The sequence below is a fragment of the Fringilla coelebs genome (genome assembly GCF_963513975.1).
Source record: "Fringilla coelebs genome assembly, chromosome: 9".
Taxonomy (NCBI): Eukaryota; Metazoa; Chordata; class Aves; order Passeriformes; family Fringillidae; genus Fringilla; species Fringilla coelebs.
The window spans coordinates 14,242,262-14,265,114 of NC_140067.1; the positions used below are offsets into that span (position 1 = coordinate 14,242,262).

The window sequence follows — 22,853 nt, forward strand, 5'->3', positions numbered from 1 at the left end:
GTCCAGAGAACAGTGACAAGGCAGTATGCAATCCATGAAATCCATGGTATTTTATTTCATTAGCATTTTGCATAAAATAGGCATGTTGCTCAAATTACAAAAACAATACGCATAACTCCTACAGGCATCTCTTCTGAAGTATCACATTGACAAGAGGTCTGTATACCCAAAGCAGTTGAAAGGATGGGAAAGAATTTGTAAAACCCCTTTACAGGACATTCATAAAGCTATCATCTAAAAATGCTGCTCAGTGACTATGTGAGGTCTCTGAGCAGGGTTTTCCCCATTAAAATTTTAAAAATCCTTCTTCAGCCCCACAGCAACACTCGAGTTTGTATTATCTGCACATAAACTACTGTTTTGCTTTAAGTTGGCACATTCACTGGCAGCTAAAAGGTCAAGTTTTCTTTGAGCTACTTTCTTTTCATATACAGCTGTAAGTGCTTTTTCATATTTACCTAATGAATAAGAAGGCACATAGAGTAAGTTATCTCCTAGGGTAGAATTACTCATTAAGATTAATTTACTCTGTCTTAATGTGATGTCTATGATATGGCACAGCTGTACAGCTGAATTATAAACAGTCTCAATTTTTTTTCTGTTCTATTTCTGTTATGCTTCAAAGTATGGTACTGCTGGAGCCTCATTGTTCTGAAGGACTGTTAACCCCAGGCAGACTTGCAGCAGCAGAGAATATTTACACTCTTTTCTCTGCTCTCCAGCTGTGACAGAGTGATACACTGACTGTGAGGTGCCACCATGCCCGGAAGTTAATCCAAGTCTTACAGCAATTTCAAGACCAGACTAAGTCAAGACACTTTTATTTTTTGCTTGGCGTATAAAACTGATTCCCGTATGAAACAGAAACACGTAACTAGCATACAGTTCATCTGGAGAGGTAGACGGTAAGAAGTTTGACGACAGTAGCACTTTTAGAGTTAGATTTGGCACGTTAAAGCTAAGCTTTTTTACAGACTTCAAGGCTGCTCCTTGAGACACTCTGCCCATACACACATCAGCAGGTAGGAAAAGATGCTAAAAGATCTGAAAAACAAAACCAAAATCTAGTTAGAAAGGTATCACTGCTGAATGAAGCAAATCAAAGAATACATATTTCAGAGTATGCCATGGACAACTGTTTATGGAAAATATAGCCTCTTTTCCCACAGCTGTTTTATTAGTTTAAAAAATAAACTTTAAATGAAGTCATGGCCAAAGATACAATAAGATAATCAAAGCTCTTAGAAAAGAACCAAAGCTTAGTGTCTCCTTGAAACCAAACTGCTAAGTGAAAGGATAGAAGAAGCTGTTCCCAGTCACCTTCTGCTCACCAAAACACCAGGTTTCTATTTTGCCTTTGAAAAGCGGGGAATTTGTTGTGTAACTAACAAATTACACTTCCTCCTCAGTGAGGTGGTGCTGACTGCAAACAAACACTACTGGCTCATCAAGAAAACACAAAGAATCACTTCAGGAAGTGCCTGCAACAGATACTGCAAACTGAAGGAGTTTCACATATAGGTAGTGTAACTCAAAGAGAAATTAGTTCCATTCCAAAGGCTGTAGCAGAGAAAGAAGATATTAAGCCTTCTATGCCCTTTGTATGCAGATGTGGTGTGAGACAGAGGAAACATTGTTTCCCTACATCTACACCCAGGAATCCAGGAATTTCTTAACCTTGGCAAACCTCGGTGGGAAATTTTAAGTGTCATGGATTAAGTACAGTTTATTTGGCTTTGTGTAAGTTTTCAGTCTATAATGCTTACAGATGATCTGATTTCTTCCTCGGATTAGTGCCTACAGCTGAAGCTACACTTAGAGTAGCATCTGAGAGGTTTTTTGAAATTAACAGTAATTGGCAAAAATTCACAACCAAAGTAACTTTAAAAGCTACAAGAACTCTATAGCACATTTCAGTTATACTGTTGTAATTCAATGCTCAAAATAATGTGAGGTGTGGTTTTGCTTGTTAAATAGTTAAGGGTCAACTTCTATACTGTTACTATTCTGGCCTTTAAACATATTTATTCTGCTAGTACACATATCTGGAACTTTTCTACAGTCTGCTTGAGGGGAGAACAATTTTAACATTTCAATCTGACTGTGGTCACCCTTCTATAAAGCTGCCTAACAGCAGAATTTAAATCTAGCCAACCACAGTTCTTTGGATGATAAAGGTCAGCTACACAACCAGAATTTTTCAAGGTTAAGACTCGGTATGAGATTTGTAAAGATTGGGAACTATGGTTAACTGTGTATCAGGTGCTTTGAAATAACGTCTGTGCTCTCATCTCCAACAGATCCACCTCAAGGGGCAACAGAGAGAGAGAGGGAACATGGTGAAATCATCATATATTTACTGTGGTCAAAATAACCGAGTTATTGTGACTTTCTGAATTTTGGTGAAACTATTGTGGATCTAAAACTCACATTTCTAAAGAGGTTAGCCTAAAATCTAGTCACCGAAATGGCAGATGAGTGAGTAGTCTTCCTGGTGATAGCAGTAGTGCTAATGAACCTATGAAAGCTCTGGAATGAAAATCCAAACGAGTATTCTGCTGTTTCTAGTTATTTAAACTGCTACTCCTGTACTAGCTTACTTGAGTGGCATATGGGCTTTTAAAAGTAAATACTTCTTAAAAAGTACATACTTTTTTCTTTTGGTAGAGAGGGCATCTCCCCCCCACAGTGGTCAGTGCTCTTCTTGGGGACCACCACCACTAATCTGTTTTTGGAACTGTTCCTTAAAAGCTTAAGAACTGAAGTCTGTTTTATCTGCCACAATCAGGATTCACCACATATGCTGTCAGGCAATTAATTCTATGTGAGAAAAGGGAAATAATACCCTTATAGAGAGGAAGATATGGCACAATTACTGTTAGTCCAAACAGCAGCTCAGTAGTAGCTGGGCCCACCATTCTGCTAGACAAACTGGTGGAAGCTCTGCATTATGAGCAAAATGCTGCTCATAATACCAATGGCCAGCACATGTCCAGTACAGAGCTGTGACCAGAAAAAGGGAGAAGGGACCAAAAATGGGGATCTAGACCAACACCAGCTGCACAAGTCAGATGTTTCTGAGTGCCTTTCATAGAGCCTGTCTTATTTAAATGACAAAAGTTTAGGAATTGTAATTCAAGAACTTACCACTGAAAGATACTGAAGTAGTTCACATAATTACAAAAATGAACAAACTTTCTGGGGTCTGAATGGATTTGTACTTGATGATACTCCCGTCAGGAGGGGATCATGTTGGGCATTTTGCAGGCAGAACTGCTTCAAGTCAGCTGCAGCTTGAGAAACCTAGTTATAATAAAAGCTGGCATTAGAATTCACTGAACACGCTTCACCAAGGATGTGGTTTTTATGTTGAAAAGTACAAAGAATGCTACTAAATTAATCTTCAATACAGGTTATGTAGATTTTATGCATTAATTTCATTGTAGTTTTTTTGTTTCTTAAAGACAAGAAGATGAACAATGTAAGAATGAGAACTGATTTGGAAGTTTTAATTTCCATGGTAAACTTTTAAGTATGAAGGGTGACAGATGAGCAAGACCTTGGAGATGGCTTTACTAAATAGATGAAGATCCTTGTTCTGGCATAAACAATTCAAAAATACTGTCTGGTTTTACATGTTCTACTCCACTGAACTCACATTTCAGGTTTCCTTGGAAAAAGCCATCCTTAGGACGAGATAATGAAGCACCCTTATAAGGGGTTTTTGGCACGCTGTACCTTGCTAATAACTGATCAGTGAAAAATTCTTTGTCTTGCTTTTCTTTGCTGTAACTCCGAACTCATACAATAGAAGGATCGAAGTTTCAAAAAGTTGCATCTTCGGCTGACACTCGGTGTCTGCAGTTTGCCCGGTCTCTCTGCCATGTGCCAGGCGCGGTCTCGCCCGGCGCGGCACAAGTTCAATGCACTTGGTGTGCCTGGCAGCGACATCTCCATCTTGCCGCGCCGGGCCAGCCCAGCCTGTTGTGCGCCCCGCCTCGGGCGGCCGCTCCGCAGAGCCCGAGGGAAGGGCGCTCCTCGCTCCGAGGGCACCAACGGGCAGCGCGGGCCGCGTCCATCGCCCCGGGGAGCGCTTCGGCCGGGGGGCGGCCCCCGGGCCCGAGGGGCGGCGGGGAGCCAGCGGCCGAGCCCCCGGCAGGGGTGGCGGCGGAGCGCACGCGGCTGCGCCGCCGATCCGGGCTCGCCTCGGCCGGGGAACCCCGACGGAGCCCCGGGAGAAGCCCGGTGGCCGCCGCCCAGCCGGGTCCGCGGGGCGGGGCAGGTGGGAGCCGGCGGCTCCGGCGCGGCGGGCGCGGCCCCGGGGCGGTGAAATGGCGGCGCGTCCGCCCCGTCCCGTCCCGTCGCGGCTCCGCGCTCACCTTCACGCGGGTCACACTGGCCTCCAGGCGCAGCTGCTGCACCACCTTCTTCATGGCCGCCACGTTGGAGGAGCCCGACATGGCGGGGTCGGCGGCGGGCTCGGCTCGGCACTCGCGGCACTCCCAGCACAACTTCCCGGCGCGGCCACAACTCCCGGACCGCGGCGCCTGCGCACCCGGGGCCGGGCGGGCGGGCGGGGCCGCTCCGTGTGCCCGGGACGGGGAGCCGCCCGCGGGCGCGGAAATAACCCCGCCTTCGCGCCCCCATGGCGGGGCCTGCAGGGGAAGGCTGCTCTCACACCGGGATGGCGATCTTGGGGATCATACCCACTGGGTTCCAAGTTTTTGGCGGTCATTTTGAGATGCAGTGAATGAAGTTCCTAACTTAGGTCGTGCTAGCAGTTTGAGTGTTGACTGCAGCCTGGAGGATCAGTTTTCTAATCCTGGTTCATTGCAGAAAGTGCCCGGGAGCGGCAGCGAAGTGCAGGATGGGGTGACATCAGGTATTGTAGAGTGCAGCCTCTTCCCTGCCCGCGGCAGCAAGGGCAGGAACCCGTGCTGTGCCCGCTGTGCCCGCCTGCGGCGGGGAATGACCGGGGCAGCGGTGGGGTGTCACAGCCGGGCATCTGCGGGAGCTTGCAGGCACAGACACGTGCCCTGGTAAGCACAGACACCTGGTAAGCACAGACACCTGGTAAGCACAGACACCTGGTAAGCAGGTATTTCCCACTGACATGAGGAAATCTTAATTCCACAGCGCCAGAGTGAGACTTGGAAGGTCCGGTGCTCAAGGGTAGGTGAGTTAGAAGCAGCTGGGGTGGAGGCAGGAGGAGTAGAGAGATCTCCTGTTGAGAGCAGGAGAACAGCGCCTGAGTTCAGCAGGTGAGAGTCCAGAGGAGCTTTGTAACCTCCGAGGGGCTGGAAGAGCCTTCAAAGCCACAACACCAAGGAAACTCCTAACAAAAAAAGAAAGATGGAAACAAGCTTGCAGGGCCTGTTGCTATAGGACCAGGGGAATGGTTTTAGATTAAGAGAGGGTTGATTAGAGATGAAGTTTTTTACACTAAAGGTGGTCAAAGCCTGGAACAGGTTACCCAGAGAGGTGGGAGATGCCCTGGAAACATTCAAGGTCAGATTGGACTTGAGGGTCTGGACAACCTGGCCAGTGGGAGGTGTCCCTGCTCACTGCAGGGCTTGGACCAGCTGACCTGCAAAGGTCCCTTCCGACCCAAACTGTTCCATGATTCTATAACTATGGCAGGACAGAGCCGTGGTTATAGTTTATGGAAGTATTTTTCTGACATGGTTGCCCAGCTCAGTCATATTTCCTCAGAACACTTGGCTGGCACAATGTGTTTGCTGCAGTTCACAATAATTATCACTTCATCAGATCCAGGTCCTGCAAGAATCTTGCTTTGTGGGGATTTAGGTCTGTGTCTTTAGGAACACAGTGGAATTGTGTAGAAAATTGTATACTACCAAAATATTTTTATGAAAGGGGAGGAAATGGTAAGGGGAAATGTTCTAGGCAGATCTCTTAGAGGCACAGGGCTATGATTTAGCAATTCCCCCAGTTACTTAGGAGATACTCACTTGTGGAGAAGGTGTGGTTGGTTCTGTTTGCAGTTAGCTGGAAGCTTTCTGCCTCAGCGCAGACACAGCTTCTGTTTTCACAGGTGCAGTGAAGATCAGTAAATAAAAAAAGGGATATTTATGGAGTAACTTCTGTCCTAACAGATTATCATGAAACTCATTCTTAAAGAATGCTTCAATCAAAAAGAAAATTAGAAAGCCCACCTGGCATTTGCTGTGGTCACATCGAGGGACCAGCATGTCACTGAGTCAAATGAGACCTCGAACTTCACAGGTGAGAGGGTGAGAGTTTTTGTACTTTTCCACACAGATTTTTTAGATGTCACAAATGGAAAATAAGAAAATATTAAAAGAAGGTTCTAGAATACCTGAGAAGAAAAAAATATGTGCTTTTAAAATAGTACACATAGAAAGAAATATTTTCTAGTTCATACTAAGTAGTTCATACTAAGTTACTCAATGCTTGCAGAAATATTTCATATAGCTTATTTGCATGGCTTGTAGTTAAAGGGAAGTGTACGACCCTTGTCAATGCTATCTGATTTTTACTAAAAATATCAAGAGCGGGAAATCAGCAGTGCAGCAACTACCACAGGTCCAAACACAGCCCAAGGGAACCTTGCTCAGAGCCAGCTTTGTTATTCTTTTTGCAGACATTAGCAGGAACGTTTTTGTGTTTCCAAGGTAGCTAATATTATTAAAACCAGTCAGAAATATTTTGAATTTTTTTTCTTGATAACACAATCAAGTCGTGGCGCTATTTGAATCAAGCGTTCAGGGCTTTGCATTTTTTATGAGATGAACAAAGGTAGGATTTCACCTGAGGGATACTGGTAGTGATGACACTCCCCAGAGTATCACCTGGTTTTGGTAAGATCTCTCCATTGCTGTCATAGTGATATACAGCAGTAGCACAGGCTCTCTGTTATCTCACTTCCATTGGGGAGCTTGTTCTACCGTGACTTATTTCAGCTGGCACTCAGTCACAAGTGGCTCTGCTGTCACTGTTCTCACAATCCAGTCATCACTGTGAGACAGGGCCTCCCTGTTCTAGTCCCTGTGCTAATACCAAAGGAACCATTCCTGCTTCACAAATTGGAAGTCCACCTAAAGAAAACAAAGTGTAATAGGAAGAAGGTGATAATACATTTACATCTGTTCTTTCTTCTAGCTGTTGGAGCTTCATGTTTTTTGTGTCCCAGCAGAAGTGAGGAACTTCAAGCTGAATACAGTTCCTGTAGCTCTTACTAGCAAATTCGTCTCAGCTGGATTTATAAGGTGAGTGTAGTTTTAGGTTTCATGTACATGGTAGGTCCTACACACTGTCCTTCAGTCCAGCTTTTAGTCCAACTGTTGCTCTAGAGAGCACAATTACATCTGCAGCAGAAACTTGTTGTCTAATTAAATTTCTGGCCTGTAAGTGGTGACCATAACTAGTATTTATGTTAGTTTTACTGTATCAGGCTTAGCTCCCTTGCAGCTCATGGTGTAGACATTGAAAAGCACTTCCAGAGCAGTGCTGGGATTTCTGCAGAATGATTTATATTGTACAATCATATCTAATATTCTTTCTGCCTCCTTGAGCCTGATCATCAAAAGCTGGAATTCTTTTGGGCAATGGGCCAGCTTCAAGAGAGTGGCTTGATGAAGACAGGGTAGCCTGTCAGTTCCCAGGATCAGGGGTATGATGATCTGAGCTCTCTCAGTCCAGAGAAAGAGCTGAAGCCTTGTTTCTCAAGGGGAGGCATTACAGTCCATGAACCAGCAGCATTCCCTCTTTCTTCTTGAAAGAGGAAAGTGAAAAGCTGTGCACAGCACCATGCACTGTGTGTGCTCTCAGGTAGCTGTTTAAAGGACTTAGTGAAAGAATACCCTGGTTCCCAGCCCCAGGCTCAAACCTGGCACAAGGAGTTGTATTTTTCATCTGTCATAACTCTGATTTTAATACTCCTAAAACACTTTGCTCACAAAATCTAGTATCTAGTGTGGCGAGAAGTTGTAGAAAAATCAAATAATGTAAAGATGTGTATTGAAACTGAGCTTCTACACACACCTTGTCTACATCTGTGCAAAACCTGTCAATTCAGCTAAAACTGTGGGGAATAGAGGTTTTAATTAATTTAAATTGAGTCTTGTATTATCCACTTAAGAGAATATACAGTGTAGCTGAAAAGACTGACAGCATTCAGGTAGGAGCAGGTAGGGCAGAATGTATTCATTCTCACAGCTGCCTTTGTTGAAAGGCTGCTCAAAACCATGAGAAAATAAGTGCATAGACCCATTTTGTTTGCTGTTCTAGTGTGCAGCAGAGGTGCAGAATACAGGTCTGAAGTGGTAACTTCATTTCATGTCACGGACATCTGCCACTGCCCTGTATTTTCTAGTGTAAATTTATTTCACTGAGGCATCAAATTAAATTAGGATCCTCACTGATTTCAGTGGGTTTATATCTGCCTGGATATTGTTGCCTGCTAATGACTCTTAGATAATTGCTGATTAATTCTTCTATGGGTACTATGCAATGCTGCAGTGCATTAGCATTAACATAACTAGTACCTGGCCAGTGAATCACTGTCTTTGAAAACAAAGAATATTTTTACAAGCCTCTTTCATTATAATCCAGGAGAGGGAATGGCTGGTACTCCTGAGGCTTGGATGCTGTTGGTGGCTCTGTTGTTCAGTCAGCTTGACAATCCCAGTGCAGTCTGAGTCAGCTTTCCAAAGGATTCCTAGGTCAAAGTACAGCCCACTTCCATTAGCTGTGAAATTAGAGGAAGATGTTAAGGGTGTAATTGCCTAGGCCCGAGTTCCTGTTCCCATGAACTTGATTTTGTAGCCTCTGTGAGCTTTTTTTTTTCCATTCTTCATTCCTCACCACAGAAGCCAAACTTTTATTTTTCCTAGATGAGATGGCTGCAATGAACTCTAGTTTGCATTATTTTTTAAAGGGACACCCTGAAGCAAGTGACTTGTATGTGACTGTTTTCTGCCAGCCACTTGCAGCAAGTGACAGACTAATATTATTGCATTTTCCTAGCAGAGGCACTGGCAAACAATTTGGAGATTAATTTCTGCCCTATGTCTCAGGATCTGGATACCTAGACACTTTTTCCCCATTATACATTGTGGATGTGTCCACTCTGCAGACTCTGGTCTCCTCTGCCTCGTGCCTGAGCTCTTATGATCTTGAGGAGGGTCCTCTAAGTCCAGGGTATTTGAAATTATACAAGGCAAGCTTTGTAGCCCGCTGCAGAATTGTGTTCAGGAGATGAAAATGTCTTTACTACACGCTTGAGCTGTGAACTGCAGGCCTGTAGGGCTGCTTGCAAGAGCAAATAAAGCTTGACAGGGTAATGTTGAAGAATACTTTTTCCACGTCACATTTCACCTCTTTCTCATGGATTTGGAAATTAACTACAAGCAGGAAATTTGGTGCCATTCTTTGTTTCATTTCTAGTTGAATTATCACTACAATCACTCTCACAGAAGACTAGAATAAATACTAAGTGATATGCAAAAACTAGGTGGAAGTACATGAAAAGAAACTTAAAAGACTGTGATACAATCTAAATTGGAAAGTACGCATATGTTTTCAGTGAATTGAGGTCTTAACTGGATGACAATGAGTAAGATGATTAATTTTCTTCCCCACATAGTTCAGAGATAAATGGAGAAATTTTCAGCCTTTATAATGTCAGCAAATGAATAAAATACGTTAATAGAGAATGAAAGATACTCATAACATACATGAGGATTTATAGAGACAAAGGAAAGATAAAGTTTTTCTTTGAGGTATTTACTGTTGCTTGATGTTTAACTTCATAGCAAAGTGTCAAGCAATAACCCAACTGCTTTATTTGTTGTTTAGGGTCATGGTAACCTCATTGAATTACATCTCCATGATCAAATATTTGTTGAGTGTTCTCTCCCCTTAGTCTTCTGTTTCACAACTCTAACAATGTCAGCAGAACTAAGAGCTGTGCCCTCCTTGCAAGCGAGGGTCTTTTAGATGAAAGGAGAAACATAAACTAAAATCGTGTTCTTTTGCTCTTCCTTTTTTGCATATAACCTATGTGTTTAATTCAATATACTTATTTGAGTGTAAGCTCAGATTTCCTTTCCTTACACACATTTCTTTTCCTTGGGGCACATCTTTCAAATGTACATTGACTATTTTAGACTTTGTTTTTAGGACAACTGTTTAAATGTGAATGTGTATGTCACAAAAAGAATATGAAGGAAAATGATAAATACAGGAAGACATAGGATACTATTTGATTTTTTTTCCATATACATGCAATATTTTACAGTACTGTATTAGGGAAATAGAGAAAGTTATGTGAGACTCAGCATTTCTGTCCAGATTCAGCTTGAAGCAACTTTTGATAAAGAAAGTTGCAAATTTTCTTTTCCTGTGACTCTTGGATCAGGTGCTTTGAACCATAAGAGCAAGTGCAAAGGATAAAACACCATTCAGTACATGCCTGTAATCTTGTGGGTCTGATTAGGATTTTAAAAAATAGACAAAGTTTCAGAACTCTGTCAGAAAATACAAGTGTAGTCTGAGGCCACTACAGATTACAATGATGGTTAAAGAAGAATGCAGTATGTAAAAAGGACAATAGAATGCATATGTCACATGCAACACTATTGATGACAAAAGTATTTTATTTGTTAGGCTGCCAGCTTTCTCTTCTGAGGTGAAAGCAAAGCAGGAAACAGAACTGGAGCTGAAGTGACTTGCTCCTCCTCATGTAAATACTGAATGGCTTGTAAGGTACCATTTTCAGAAACTTTACATTGCACATTTTCTTTGTCCTGTCTGATGGATATACTCTGTAATTTCAGGCACTTTATCCTGAATGATATCTGTTACCTGGAGTGGAATATTTTGAAGATGTTTATCCATTGCTATCATCACCTCAACAAAAACATCACGTTAGTGAGGAAGGAAGCTAATAGGTTTGGTCATGGATCAAGATTATCCAGCCTTTCCCAACAGAAACTTGAGGAAGGCAAAGCATTTTTACAAAGTATTTGAAGCAGGCATGAGGTAGACAATCTGGAAGTGCCCAGTCCTGTGGAATGGGGTGAGAAAGAGCCTGTTCCAGTTTCACACAAACAGTAAGCAAGACAATAACAACAGGATTCCAGAGAAACAGTTTGAAGGAAAAGGTAAGCCTAACAGTGCAGTGAGGGAGGGTGATGAATGAGAAGAAGAATAAATATTATGGTCAGCATTTACAGTAAAATAATATCTCTGTTTCATATTATCAGATCAAAGTGGATCTGACAGATCTCTCTTCACGCCAAGGCAATCAAATCCTGCAGACCAGGAGTCTGGAAAGTGTGACCAGGTATTACAGACCTCTGAGCGGAATCATCTCAGCCAAGATCAGGAAGACTGCAATGACAAAGCCAAAGGAACTGCTCTCACTCGTGTAAACCACCGTGATGAACAAGGCCAGGGTAACCAAAGAGCCCAAAATCACATTAAATATCAAAAGGGTACACATGTTTGTTATTGTCTTGTTGCTACAGCAAAGTAATGCTAAGTTTTAAGAAATCTGTAAATTAAATGTAAGTTGGAATAGCACTATGAGAACAATATTTCATTTTCTTAAAATAATGATGCTATCTTTCAAAGAGATGTGGTTTTACCTTGTGAGTCCTTCATTAGCACTGTGTGCTGATATAGAGAAACACTTTACTATAGTGGATGCATTTGTCTAATCACCAGAATTACTCAGATATAAATTCTAATGACAAAAATACCTTTTTTTTCCCCCTTGAGGTCTTTCTTCTGTTATTCATGGAACATTTCCAAATCCTAGAGATAAAACCACTTGCTGTGTTGATTCATTGAATTTCTAGTACAGGTTGGAAAGTCCAGTCATTGACAGTCAAACCAGCCTGATTCTTGCAAGTGTAATCTATGTATTTTTGTCATCACTATCCTGTCACAGAACTAGTAAACAGGGCAAATAATGAGCACCCAAAAGATACCAAATTAGGAAGAGACAGAACACAGGATGCTGAAATTCTTAAAATAATGGAAGACCAAACTACAGATTATGTCCACAAAAAACAAAGGTTAGCAAATCATGCATCGTCTAAAATAATGGATAATATTAATTCACTGATACAAATTTACTTTATAGACTTCAAAGAAATGGAAGAAAAGGAGGGGAAAAAACATTTTGGTCAATGAACTTTCACTTGTTTTTTCGATTTTATCTTAGCTTGCAGCGAAACAGAACTAAGAAGACTAGAGTTGGTCTTGGTGAAAAACTGGATAATCAGGTATGTTTTTCAAGGTAACATTCCTAGTAATCTTGAGCAATAAAAACAGTCCTCCACCTAGAAACACTATGCTTTTGTAAGACTGGGGACTCACTCGCTCGTGCAGTCTTGCACACTCACTCTTGGCTCTTGCACACTCGCTCTTGTACACTCACTCTTTCACACCCGAAACTGCTCTTGCAATTGGAAGCTAGAGATAGCTAAAATTGACCAAACCAAATAACAACCTTCAAGGTATTTTCTTGTATCATTTATTATCTCTTTTTCACAGTCTGGGTATTTTTGTATAAAATATAAATTAAAGAAACAGATTTATCATCAACCAATGACTTGTAAACTTCTTTTGCTCAATGATCTCAGGGACAGAGTTCCTTCTGGCCATTTGTCTCAAAAATACTGCAGAAGTGCTCGAGTCTGAGCATTTGTTTCTTTCTGCTTTCTGTTGGTACTTTTTTGTAACAAAATCCCCTTTTGTTCAGTATGGTTAATGGATTGTTCAGTTCTACTGTGTTTCTCTCATCCAAGATTTCATACAGGGAGGCAATGAATGTTTGGAGCACACAAAACGTATCTGTACCTTTTGAAGTGGTGGCGCTTCAACTATTGTGGAACTGTGAGTTTCATAGGAAGTTCAGAGGGATTAAAAAGAGAAAAGATAAAAGAAAAGGACGAAACACCCTTTTCAACAGTTGTGTCTGCTAATTCTCTAAAAGCATTAATGGAAGCAAAGCTGTTGACAAAACTGAATCTAGCCTAGGAAAAATAAATGTCCCTTTCAGGCATCTGAAAGGTGTGTGCATGTACAATCTAAGAGTGTATGTTCTATACAAATGCGTATCATTTGAGCTACCTTGAAATACCTACAAAATAAAAATATGAATAGGGTTGGCATTGCGTTACTGGCTCTGTTCAGACTCGTTATTGGCCCTTTGGAGGGGCATATCAGGGGTGGGTTTGTTTTGGTCTCCCTGGCTAGGCACTGAGAGGCCTCACGTGAAGGACAGGCACAAGGCAGCAATCCTCCAGCAGTTCTGTGGTGGGCAGCACCCCGAGAAGGGAGCCAGGATTTACAGAGCTGTTCGGCTGAGCGCAAGGATGCTCCGCAGCCCTCGTGAGCGACGTGCAGCCAGGCAGGCAGGCATCAGCCAGGTGGGAGGGCAGGGAGGTTGAAAAGAGGTTGTTAGAGGATTGTTTCTGAGCGGTGAAGTAACACCCAGTGAGGAAACAGATGCACTAATGCTGCACCTCGAGGTTTGTTGCTGTTTCACGCAGAATTACACAATCATCCGGATTGCTACAGTACAGCACAAGCTCCATCAACTGAGGAGGAAGCTAGAGGATACAAAAATGAGACTCCTAATAGAAATTAAGGTATATTAAGTCAAAATGTGGCAATGTATGGAAAAAATTTAGAATTTCTCAATTATTAGATGATGTAAATATTTGCTAAACAGTACTTGTTTTATGCTGTTAGGTTTAGGGTGTTAGGTGTTGTGACTTTAGCATTTGAGCTAAATTACTCCAGAACACAGGTTATCGGATTCTTTGGAATGCATGGCATTCAAACAACTTAGATACTCAATATACTGTGTAAGCTAAGGTTCATAATCTTGTTCATAACATTCCCATTTCATTCAAAAGGTAATTGAAGAAATATACCTGGTGTGGTGAGGCACTGAGCAGTAATAAATAGACCATGGCTAAAGAACTAAAAAATGTATAAAGGAAAACAAACAAACAAACAAAAAAAACCCTAAAAAAGAAAAAAAAAGCTGACCAAGCAGCTTGCAGACCTCTTCATCTGCTTTATTCCATATCAGTGCTGCCTGTGACTCTTTTGGGAAGGAAGAGGTAGTATAGGCCTTCATACTGGACAGCTTTCCAGCTTTGAAAGCTTGAAATAGGCGTGTCCTACATCACAGAGATTGCCCATGCTCCTGTTTACTGGGTACTCCAAGGTGGTTGTAATTATTGGGACTTTATGACTCCTCCATTGGCTAGTAAGGAGTGGAAAAAGCAATTAATTTTGCAGTTGTTTCAAAAACATCAAGGCAAAGTACAGAACAAAGTAGTGCTAGAACACATAAAATTGCAAAGATGAAAGATGTATTCTGTATTCAGCCATCCTGTATAAAATTCAGTCTTAGTTATATAAACCTATATGCAAGTCAGCTCCAAAAAAAGCTTCTTTCAATTGCCATTCCTTAAGTGATGGGTTCTTTTGCAGATGAGAAAGCAGGCAGCATCTGATTTATGAGCACTGAGAGCAGATCTGACACAGAAGATTCATCCAGCTTTAATTCTCCAGTCCAGAAAATCAGGAATTTAAGGAGATGACATGAGTAACATCTGTGAAGTGTACAGCAGCTTGCTAGTGTATGTAAAAGAGAATTTCTGAGCATTTGTTTGTATGTTCTTGAAGTTACTTTGTAAAAAGACATTAACCATATAAATGTTGTGGAATTTGTACACTAGGCTACTGAGGTAATGCAGCTCACTTCTTTTTAAATCTCACTTACTGTAAGATCAGTCAGCTACGTAAACATACAGTTTAAGCTAGGAACATGTCTAAGCTGTCATTGTTAAAGTGCAAATGAGTGAATTGTGTAACATCTCAGTGGTATGCTGGTGTTCTCTGACCAACTAAATAGCTACTAAGAAATAAACCTAAAATCTGTAACCTCCTGTCCTTATTTTCAGGCTCACACATTCCATTTTTTAGAAATGTTTAGAATATAGTTTCTGTAGAACTAGAGCAACAGTAATCCTTTATTTGGCTATTTACTGGAGTATGTTTTTGTTATTATAAATATGTCTATCTATAAATTATTATTATTATTATTATTATTATTATTATTATTATTATGCATGAAAAAATCTCAGATAATCTCACTTTTTTCCATATCTAGCTGGTTTTGTTTCCTCTCTTATTAGGAAAGTCACAGAGACATTAAGTGCCTTCTGTAGTTTGAAGGTTTGCCTGAGAGCTTTCTCTTGGACCAGCATAATGATGATCCTGGTCCAGTTTACACTCTTACATGTTCAGCTTTTCCTTAATTCCAAAATCATGCATGCCCTGAGATTAACAATTCTCTGAAAGAGGAATCAGAAACCTCTTCATAGGAATTTTTTTCTGTTTGCCTCTTTGCAAACCAGATGTTATTATTAAGCAGAAGAATAACATGCTAGGAATTAATCTCAGCTAAAAAGCTATCAGGGCTGTATTTATAACTGGAAGTGAAACACTCATGGGAAATAAGTTATGGGATGAGAAAATTATGCAGCTCTCAAAAGAACTAACTTAGAAATGCCTTGAGTCAAACCACCCATTATCCAATTAATTTTCCTAAAGATAGGACTTTGTAACAAAGATTTTAGTGCCAAAGGATTAAAGAAATTACTAAAACTACACCCACTTTTGCTTAATTCAGGGTTGAAGCTCACATTCCCTATTTAAGAATTTTGTCTTATTTAAGATATGAAAGCAGGCTACGAGCTACTGGAAAATCAGAGCCTAAATTTAAAGTATAGTATTATCAATTCATGATTCTTGACTGCTACAGGAAGGAGAGTTTTATTAAGTCAACTGGCCCTCAGAATTTTGCAGGTCAGGTATTTATAGCAGAAGACTCTCAATTCAGCAAATATCCATCTCACAGTATTTAGGCATATAAGTAATAATACACATTCTGAAGTACATACGTGTATGTGTGTATATATATATGTAATATATAAAATGTAGGAGTTTCTCTTAAGACTTATAGGGTGGTGTTCTAGTGAAAAGCCTTCTGATTTGTTAAGGGAGTTTTTTAGTTTCTGCAAGAGCAGCAGGCTTCACCTTCTATTTCCATCACCTGTAATATCAAGCAGACACTTCAGATGAAGTCTTCCAGTCCTGTCCTCAGTAGCCATTATGATAATGCTATCATACTGTGGTAACTCTTTAGCAAGCAAAAAATCCCCCAACCAATCAGACAAAAAACCCCAACCCCCCCCCCACCAAACCAAACCAAACCAAACCAAAAATCCCACCAAGCCCACAACTGACTACATCTACCTAATTAAATAACTTTTTTAATTAAAGGAGTCACTTAAGCAGGGCTCAGTTTCACTTTAATCTGGTGAAACAGTTCTGAGAAACAGACAAGCAGTGTGGGCTGTAAGCTGTAGAACAAGTAAAGCACAGACAGAGAACATTGTTTACAAGCCTTACCAAGAGCAGCATTTTATTCACCCAAAAAATCCTGTAAACACCAGCCAATCTTTACATCACTGTGGGTATTAGAAAAAGTTATACAACTTCTTTAGGCAAATGATTTTATAAAAATATGAACTAGAAAGAAAACATAATCTCCTATTATCTCAGAGGCAACACCCCATAAAAACAAAAAACTGAATGAATCTTAGGATGTGTGGGAAAACAGATATGCAGCTCATTAAGTAAGCTTCTGAATTCTAGTTTTCAGGAAGTGAGGTAGTTTGAAATGGAAGGAAATATCACCCAAGTCCTCTTCATATTAATGCTTCTTCTTCAAGCTAAGGTCAGAGATTTTCAGCTTTTGAAACTGAGGAATTTATGTGACACATAAGCACACGAAACTGGAGTTTATTGAATATTCCTTTCTAACAACAATTTTGATATAAATCTTAACAGCAACTATGTCATGTTATGTAATTTCTTAAGTCCATAAAAATCTTTTAATCTAGAAGAGTAACCAAGCTGCATATAATCATTAATCTGTCTCTCCATTATTCTGTGTAATCTGATTCTAGAGTGACTTGGCTAAAATATTGTTTGAGTTGGGAAGCCAGAAGGCTGACACTGCACCATGTAACACAGGAACAAGCATTTGCTGCACCTGGCAGCTTTAGCAAAGCATCATTATGAGACTGCCCCTGCAAAACCATCAATTGGTCTTGTTACCAGATACACACTGGGTTCAAGCATTAACTTACAGCAACTGTGAAAAATTAAAAAGATGAGCAGTCTTAAAAAAACCTACTGATGCCAGGATCATTGTTCCAAAGCAGCAATGGAATTTTCTGAAGAATGAAAATACAGTTTTGCATATAAAATAACAAGATTATTCTGCTTAGTTTTTAAAGTTTTTGTAATCACAATATATTTATATAAAGTCAAAATCTGTGATAGTGTAAGCCAAAATAAAAAATTACCAATTTTCATCATTTTAAATCAAGGGTTCACACAGTTCTTATGGTGTCAGAGCTTGCCACATTGCTTGAGTTTGTTGCTCTGCTGCAGTTTCCCCGGAATAGTCAAGACTATTTCCATTCCACATGCCAATGCCCCTTAGGCCTCGACTCTTCACATATGCTGCTTTCAGAGAGATGCTGCGAGGGTCATCAAACCATACCTGGTGGAACTGACCAACAGAATCCTAGAAAAACATTTAAACACTAGTGTCAGGGATCACATTTTCTCTTGAACACTAAGTACAGTTCACAGTACAACTAAAAATTGAGATACACACGCTACATAGATTTATATAATATTTTCCTGATTTATCAATTCTTTGTCACACAGGACAATTAAAAATTCTAAGCCAACTATTTGGATATTTTTTTAATTGTAGAATACAATTTATAAAACAGTGACACATTTTAACTGAAGTTAGATGAAAAGACCTGGCTAATTTGTATTTTAATATTTTTTTTAAATACGGCTAAAATTTCAGATACGGTATCTAAGCTAACAGGTGAATTTAGTTAGAGATTGTGGGTTTTTTCAAGCAACAAGCAGTTTTAGAGGAGGTTATAAAATTTTATCAAGGTTATGCTGCTTTTACCTGGTCATTGCTTACAACATCTTTTTATCACCAACATGTGAAACTTCAGTAACGTTTAAAGAAACAAGACAAAATGGACACAGTGTGGTGTTCTTGTAAGCACAGTCATTATTGACTCTTTCACTGTGTCTATGTAGAAAACAAATGCAGAAGAGAACACACGTGCAAGGCATCAAGCTAGACACAATTAAGAGCATCTCGGAATCTTTTTTTAGTTTAAATCATTTCTAACAGTAACTCTAACAGCGAAGGACGGAGCTATAGGATGTCTTTGTGCCAAAATGTCCTTTTTGACATGATGCAGTATCTCAAGAAGACTGGAAGGTAAGAAAGATCTTTATTACTCCTGTAGTCTTCAGGCACTGCACTCCTCTCTCGGACTAGGAATTCAAGACACAAATTTTCAGCAATCCTTTACTGTACCAAAAAAAACAAACCAAACCGAAACGTAGAAAACATAAAAGGAAGAATCTAACCCCAATAACTTTATAGTCAAAGGTCTGTGGTTCATGAACGCATATTCCACGCCACAGTGGCTTGGAAAAAGACTCTTACCTTGTACTCATAAAATGGAGCCTTCTGCACCTGATCCCACAGCAGCCCTGAGAGAGAACTGTTCACCTGCTTCATGATGGCTGCGTAGGGCACCTGGCTCCCCGCAGCGTCACTGCAGGGAGCCCCACGGAAAGGCACCTTGGGAAGGGAACAAACGTGGTCCTGGAAAACAAACAGGGAGGCACGAGGTTCAGGTAAGATATACTGAACTCCAGAATAGGAGTACAGCCAAGAACAATGCACAAAAGGTGTTAGGGCCACAAAAATTCCAAATCTTCAAGCAAATCCAGCAGATACTGTTTGTAGAGAAAAGTAAACTAAAACAGCTACATTTTCTTTCATCTGCAGTAATACAGGACTGGATGGATACCATTCAGCTTAAACAGTTGTCTTATCTTTTCCACTTTTAATTGACCCTTACATTTTTCATAAGTATAACATTTGAGACCTCATAAACTGCTGTGCTGGAACAGTCATAGGCTTGCTATCATTTGTTGCACCTGTCTTTACAGTGGTTTGAGAAGGCACATACAAGTGTTGCAGGGCCTTTGGACTTCATCTCTCCTCACACAGAGAACATCTATAGCTCCTGAGTCAAACACAGTGCTTGGATATCACGGGGCTCAGAATGCCTTGTCTAATGACGCAGTGCTCATCAGTTATCAGTCAAGCAAGGGAATGTGTTTTGTGTGCCAGCTTGATGCTCTTATCCATCAGACCACAGTACTTCCCAGTCCAAAAACAACATTACCAAAATCTAGTTACATCTTTCTGAGGAAAAAAATTAACAGTTTGATGGCAAACAAATAATCTTCACCTTACCGTGGATAGGTTTTGGCAGACATAGTCATAGCCATACCAGGGGACACCCATCACAAGCTTCTTAGGATCAATGCCCATAGCAATGTACTCTTCATATCCTAGTTTTGAGGGAAATAGAAATTAACATGCATCATTTACTTTTCCCATGCTTTTTATTCTCACAACTAAATTAGAGCCAGAGCCACTGCAGAACTTGCATGGCCCCAGAGAGAGGCCAAGGTGCAAGCTGTCCTTTGCCTTCACCTGCACTCTCCAGTGAGTGAGAGGCTTGCTCTACTGAGATCCCAGTAACTGCTCCAGTTGCTCACACTTACAACCATCTGCTCTGAGCAGAGGTTCACAAAGTAGAGAGCAATGTTTCAGGTTCTCTGCAATCCCAGGCAGACACCGCTGCTCTGGCTGCCATTTGACATTCCAAAAGTGTTCTTCGTGCTCCTGGTTACAGGGACCAACACACCACTGCCGAGGGTCTGCCTGCAGGCTCATAAGGACCAGGGACACTGCTTTCATATCCTGACAACACACTCAAAGCCTCACTGCAACAATAACAAAATAAACCTGTCTAAGACACAGCCCTCTTTTCTATCTGGTCATGTGAGCAAATGGAAATGTTCTGACTCCCGGGGAGGTGTCCTGTCCTCACCAACTAAAGTCTGCAGGTAAGGAGCATTGGCTTTTGCAATACAGTCTGTCCAGATCTGGCTCTGCTCATCGTATGACATCACAAATAAGAAGTCACAGGCATCTGCAATCCCAGTGTAGTTGTAGCACCTTTTATCTATGCATGCTGGAGACCAAGCCACATCAAACGTCACCTGAAGGAAAAATGCACAACTTAGTACCAAGGATGGCCCTCAGGTGCCCTTGTTATCTCTTATTAAAAAAAAAAAAGCTGTGACTTTTAAAGACAGTATTTCTCAAATGGTACAGTTTAACAGATCTTGATAATAATGAGCTATAGAAGAAGCTGCTCATCTGATAAAACAAACAAAAGATAATAAAGTGAGTACCCCATGAGTGAACATGTAACACCAAAGAAATTAAAGTATAAAATGAAAACCACCAAAAATATGAAGCATGGTGCAAATCTTGAGAACTTTCATGATAGGTTTACCAAAACACTATCAAGCTTTTTCCCCAGAAGGCTGTATTTGCCCTACTTTCAACAATTCCTTAAGGCACACTAAAAACTGCCAGCTCACACATAGCAGTAACATTGTATGTACAAATCACAGTGAAGCCCATCTCTCATTGAAATTCACACAGGTCAAAAAGAATGAATCTTACAAGATTATACCCCAGCTAACATTCATAATCAAGCACTTACTAGAATATTATATTTAGATCTGCATAAACTTTTTCATATTCATATGCTAAACAGCACTGCCAAAAGTCCTTACATTTCATAAGGTTAAAATTAATGTTTGTATAAAGTACATTATTATTACCTGTGATCCAGCTATTTCTCTGTGAAAAGCATCTGTAGTTTCTTTAACAAGCTCTGTCAATGCATAATACTCAGGGGAGGTTTCATTAACTTCTTGCTCTATATCTATGTTAATTCCATCCATATACTGCTTTTTTGCAAGGTCCACCTGTTGGGATATCCATGCTGCTCTTTTAGCAGGATCAACAATTTCCTGAAGAGGTACATCACCTAGACAAGAGGCCTTCAAGAGTTAACATGCATTTACATCTCAGTAATAGGAGGAAGGAAAGGTTTGTCTTTAGTTAAGCAACAAATTTAAACACAACATAAAAAATTTCTATATCAATACAGATAAAATACAAAGGAGTTCATTTTTCCTCAAGCATGATTTTGAGAAACCCCCCCAGAAAGGACTACCAAGGGTCTTTAAGGGAGCGGTGTTAAAATTAAGTTCCTTTGTTTTTCTATAATTTTAATCTTCTTACTTCTGCCTAATATTCGTGTAACCACTGTAAATTACCTTTCTTGAAATCAAAGTACTTTTAACATTCTAATTGGTCATATTTACAAGAAAGTGACTTTTGTGTTTAACCTTTGTTACTTTCCATGCTGTGCTGGATTCTGTTTTTTCTCAGCAGAGCCAAAAGGTATTTACAACATGTAAGCGAATGGACTTTGTCTTTCTAATCAGCATTTGTACCTGCACAGAGTTCCTGAGTATTCATGCTTTAAAACTCAACCACTTCCTAATACAGAGGGATCCATTCTAGTGTAAAATACTAAAAATTACTTAAAATCCCCTTCCTTACTGTCTTTTGGGTACTCCACATAAGATCCAGAATACAGACCCAAATAACAGGCTTTTTATTTCCTCCCTCTTCCTCCATACAGTGATGTTCCCCGTTAAGAGAACTTTTATTAAGATGCCACTGGGACGGTTCGGTTACTATTGTGGCACAATCCACTGCTGGTTTCAATACCCTACACACCAACACGTGCACAATGTGAAGGGCTCATTAGAGCCTTATTAATTAATTAATTCTCTTAATTATTTTCATACTCTGCATACAACCGAATGAAAAATGTCCAGGTAATATAGGCCTGTGTACCTTATCTTCTTATTCACGTATCATGAACATCCACGGTTTTCCCGTGTAACCAACCTTTCAGCACTATCCTCGAGCCTTTGGAGTGGGCATAGCACATGAGCTCAGGATCGTACTTTCCGAAAGCTGCCACAGTGGTAATTTTGGACCAGTCGTAGGATTTCCAAGCTTCCTTCCCTACATCAAACACGAATACCTGGAAAAGGGGTAAAAAGCACCCTCGTTAGCCCCGAGCGCTTCTCAGCAGGACTACCATTCTCTCCGCGGCTCTCGCACCGGCACATCCCCGGCGCCGCTGGGCAGCGGCTGCACGGACGGCAGCCGGGGAGCCGAGTGCGGCTGCACCGACCCGGGCACTGCCCGGGGACACTGCCCGGCCCGGGGACACTGCCCAGGGACACTGCGCGGCTCGGGCCGAACGCAGGGCTCCCGTGCGAGAGCAGCGCCCGGGGCGCGGAACCCGCAGCGAGCGGCGCTGCCGCCGGGCCCGACCCCGCCTGCGCCGGCAGCGCCCGTCCGGGCCGGGGCCGCGCACCTCGGAGCCGGCGGGCCCAGTGATGGGCTGGCATAGCCGCGGGTCCCGGCAGGGGCAGGCGCCGGCAGGGCCCAGCAGCTGCAGGAGGCCTACGGGCAGCAGCCACACGCCCCACGGCCGCCCCATGGCTGCCCGGCCGCGCAGCCTCGGCCCCGGGGCGGAGCCGGGCCCAGCGCGCAGCCTGTGCAGGGACAAATGAGCTCGGCCGAGCGTTCAGAGAGCAGCTGTTTATTGAAAGGTCACCCCGGGGACGGGTGCCCGGGTCGTTTCCAGGCTCCCCGGGAGAAGAAGCAGAGCAGAGCGGAGTCCCGGAGGGGACGGGCT

At 41.5% G+C, this 22,853-nt stretch overlaps 3 protein-coding genes across 3 annotated transcripts; 1 reads left to right on the forward strand and 2 right to left on the reverse strand.

Annotated features, from left to right (window-relative positions):
- Positions 1 to 31: 31 nt before the first annotated feature.
- GNG5 (G protein subunit gamma 5) lies at positions 32 to 4,565 on the reverse strand. Its single transcript, XM_084211490.1, has 3 exons — positions 4,380 to 4,565; positions 3,148 to 3,303; positions 32 to 1,044 (listed from the first exon to the last, which is right to left on the reverse strand). Exons 1-2 carry the CDS (start codon positions 4,458 to 4,460, stop codon positions 3,178 to 3,180), a joined length of 207 nt encoding a protein of 68 aa, XP_084067616.1. The 5' UTR covers positions 4,461 to 4,565; the 3' UTR covers positions 32 to 1,044; positions 3,148 to 3,177.
- Positions 4,566 to 6,210: 1,645 nt separating this feature from the next.
- On the forward strand, positions 6,211 to 14,604 carry SPATA1 (spermatogenesis associated 1; the record flags this gene model as incomplete). Its single annotated transcript, XM_084211294.1, is given in 18 exon segments — positions 6,211 to 6,246; positions 7,144 to 7,250; positions 10,651 to 10,708; positions 10,712 to 10,726; positions 10,821 to 10,835; positions 10,839 to 10,919; positions 10,921 to 11,010; positions 11,014 to 11,084; positions 11,086 to 11,147; positions 11,250 to 11,480; positions 11,939 to 12,065; positions 12,215 to 12,275; positions 12,357 to 12,474; positions 12,477 to 12,484; positions 12,486 to 12,509; positions 13,548 to 13,646; positions 14,503 to 14,529; positions 14,533 to 14,604. Coding segments are annotated over 18 exon segments (1,302 nt in total).
- Positions 14,605 to 16,517: 1,913 nt separating this feature from the next.
- On the reverse strand, positions 16,518 to 22,657 carry CTBS (chitobiase). Its single transcript, XM_084211430.1, has 7 exons — positions 22,530 to 22,657; positions 22,052 to 22,190; positions 20,908 to 21,116; positions 20,103 to 20,274; positions 19,460 to 19,557; positions 18,638 to 18,799; positions 16,518 to 17,674 (listed from the first exon to the last, which is right to left on the reverse strand). The coding sequence occupies exons 1-7, from the start codon at positions 22,653 to 22,655 to the stop codon at positions 17,489 to 17,491; spliced, it is 1,092 nt and encodes a 363-aa protein (XP_084067556.1). The 5' UTR covers positions 22,656 to 22,657; the 3' UTR covers positions 16,518 to 17,488.
- Positions 22,658 to 22,853: the final 196 nt, after the last annotated feature.

Bases quoted from the DNA above. Each gene is read 5' to 3' on its own strand.
- GNG5 (XM_084211490.1), bottom strand. From the start codon at position 4,460: ATGTCGGGCTCCTCCAACGTGGCGGCCATGAAGAAGGTGGTGCAGCAG. The intron at 3,304-4,379 runs GTGAGCGCGGAG...TATTATAACTAG, and splicing joins CCAGTGTGACCCGCGTGAAG to GTTTCTCAAGCTGCAGCTGA.
- CTBS (XM_084211430.1), bottom strand. From the start codon at position 22,655: ATGGGGCGGCCGTGGGGCGTGTGGCTGCTGCCCGTAGGCCTCCTGCAG. The intron at 19,558-20,102 runs GTGAGGACAGGA...CCTCAAAACTAG, and splicing joins TTACCTGCAGACTTTAGTTG to GATATGAAGAGTACATTGCT. The intron at 18,800-19,459 runs GTAAGGTGAAGA...TTTGTTTTCCAG, and splicing joins TCTGCCAAAACCTATCCACG to GACCACGTTTGTTCCCTTCC.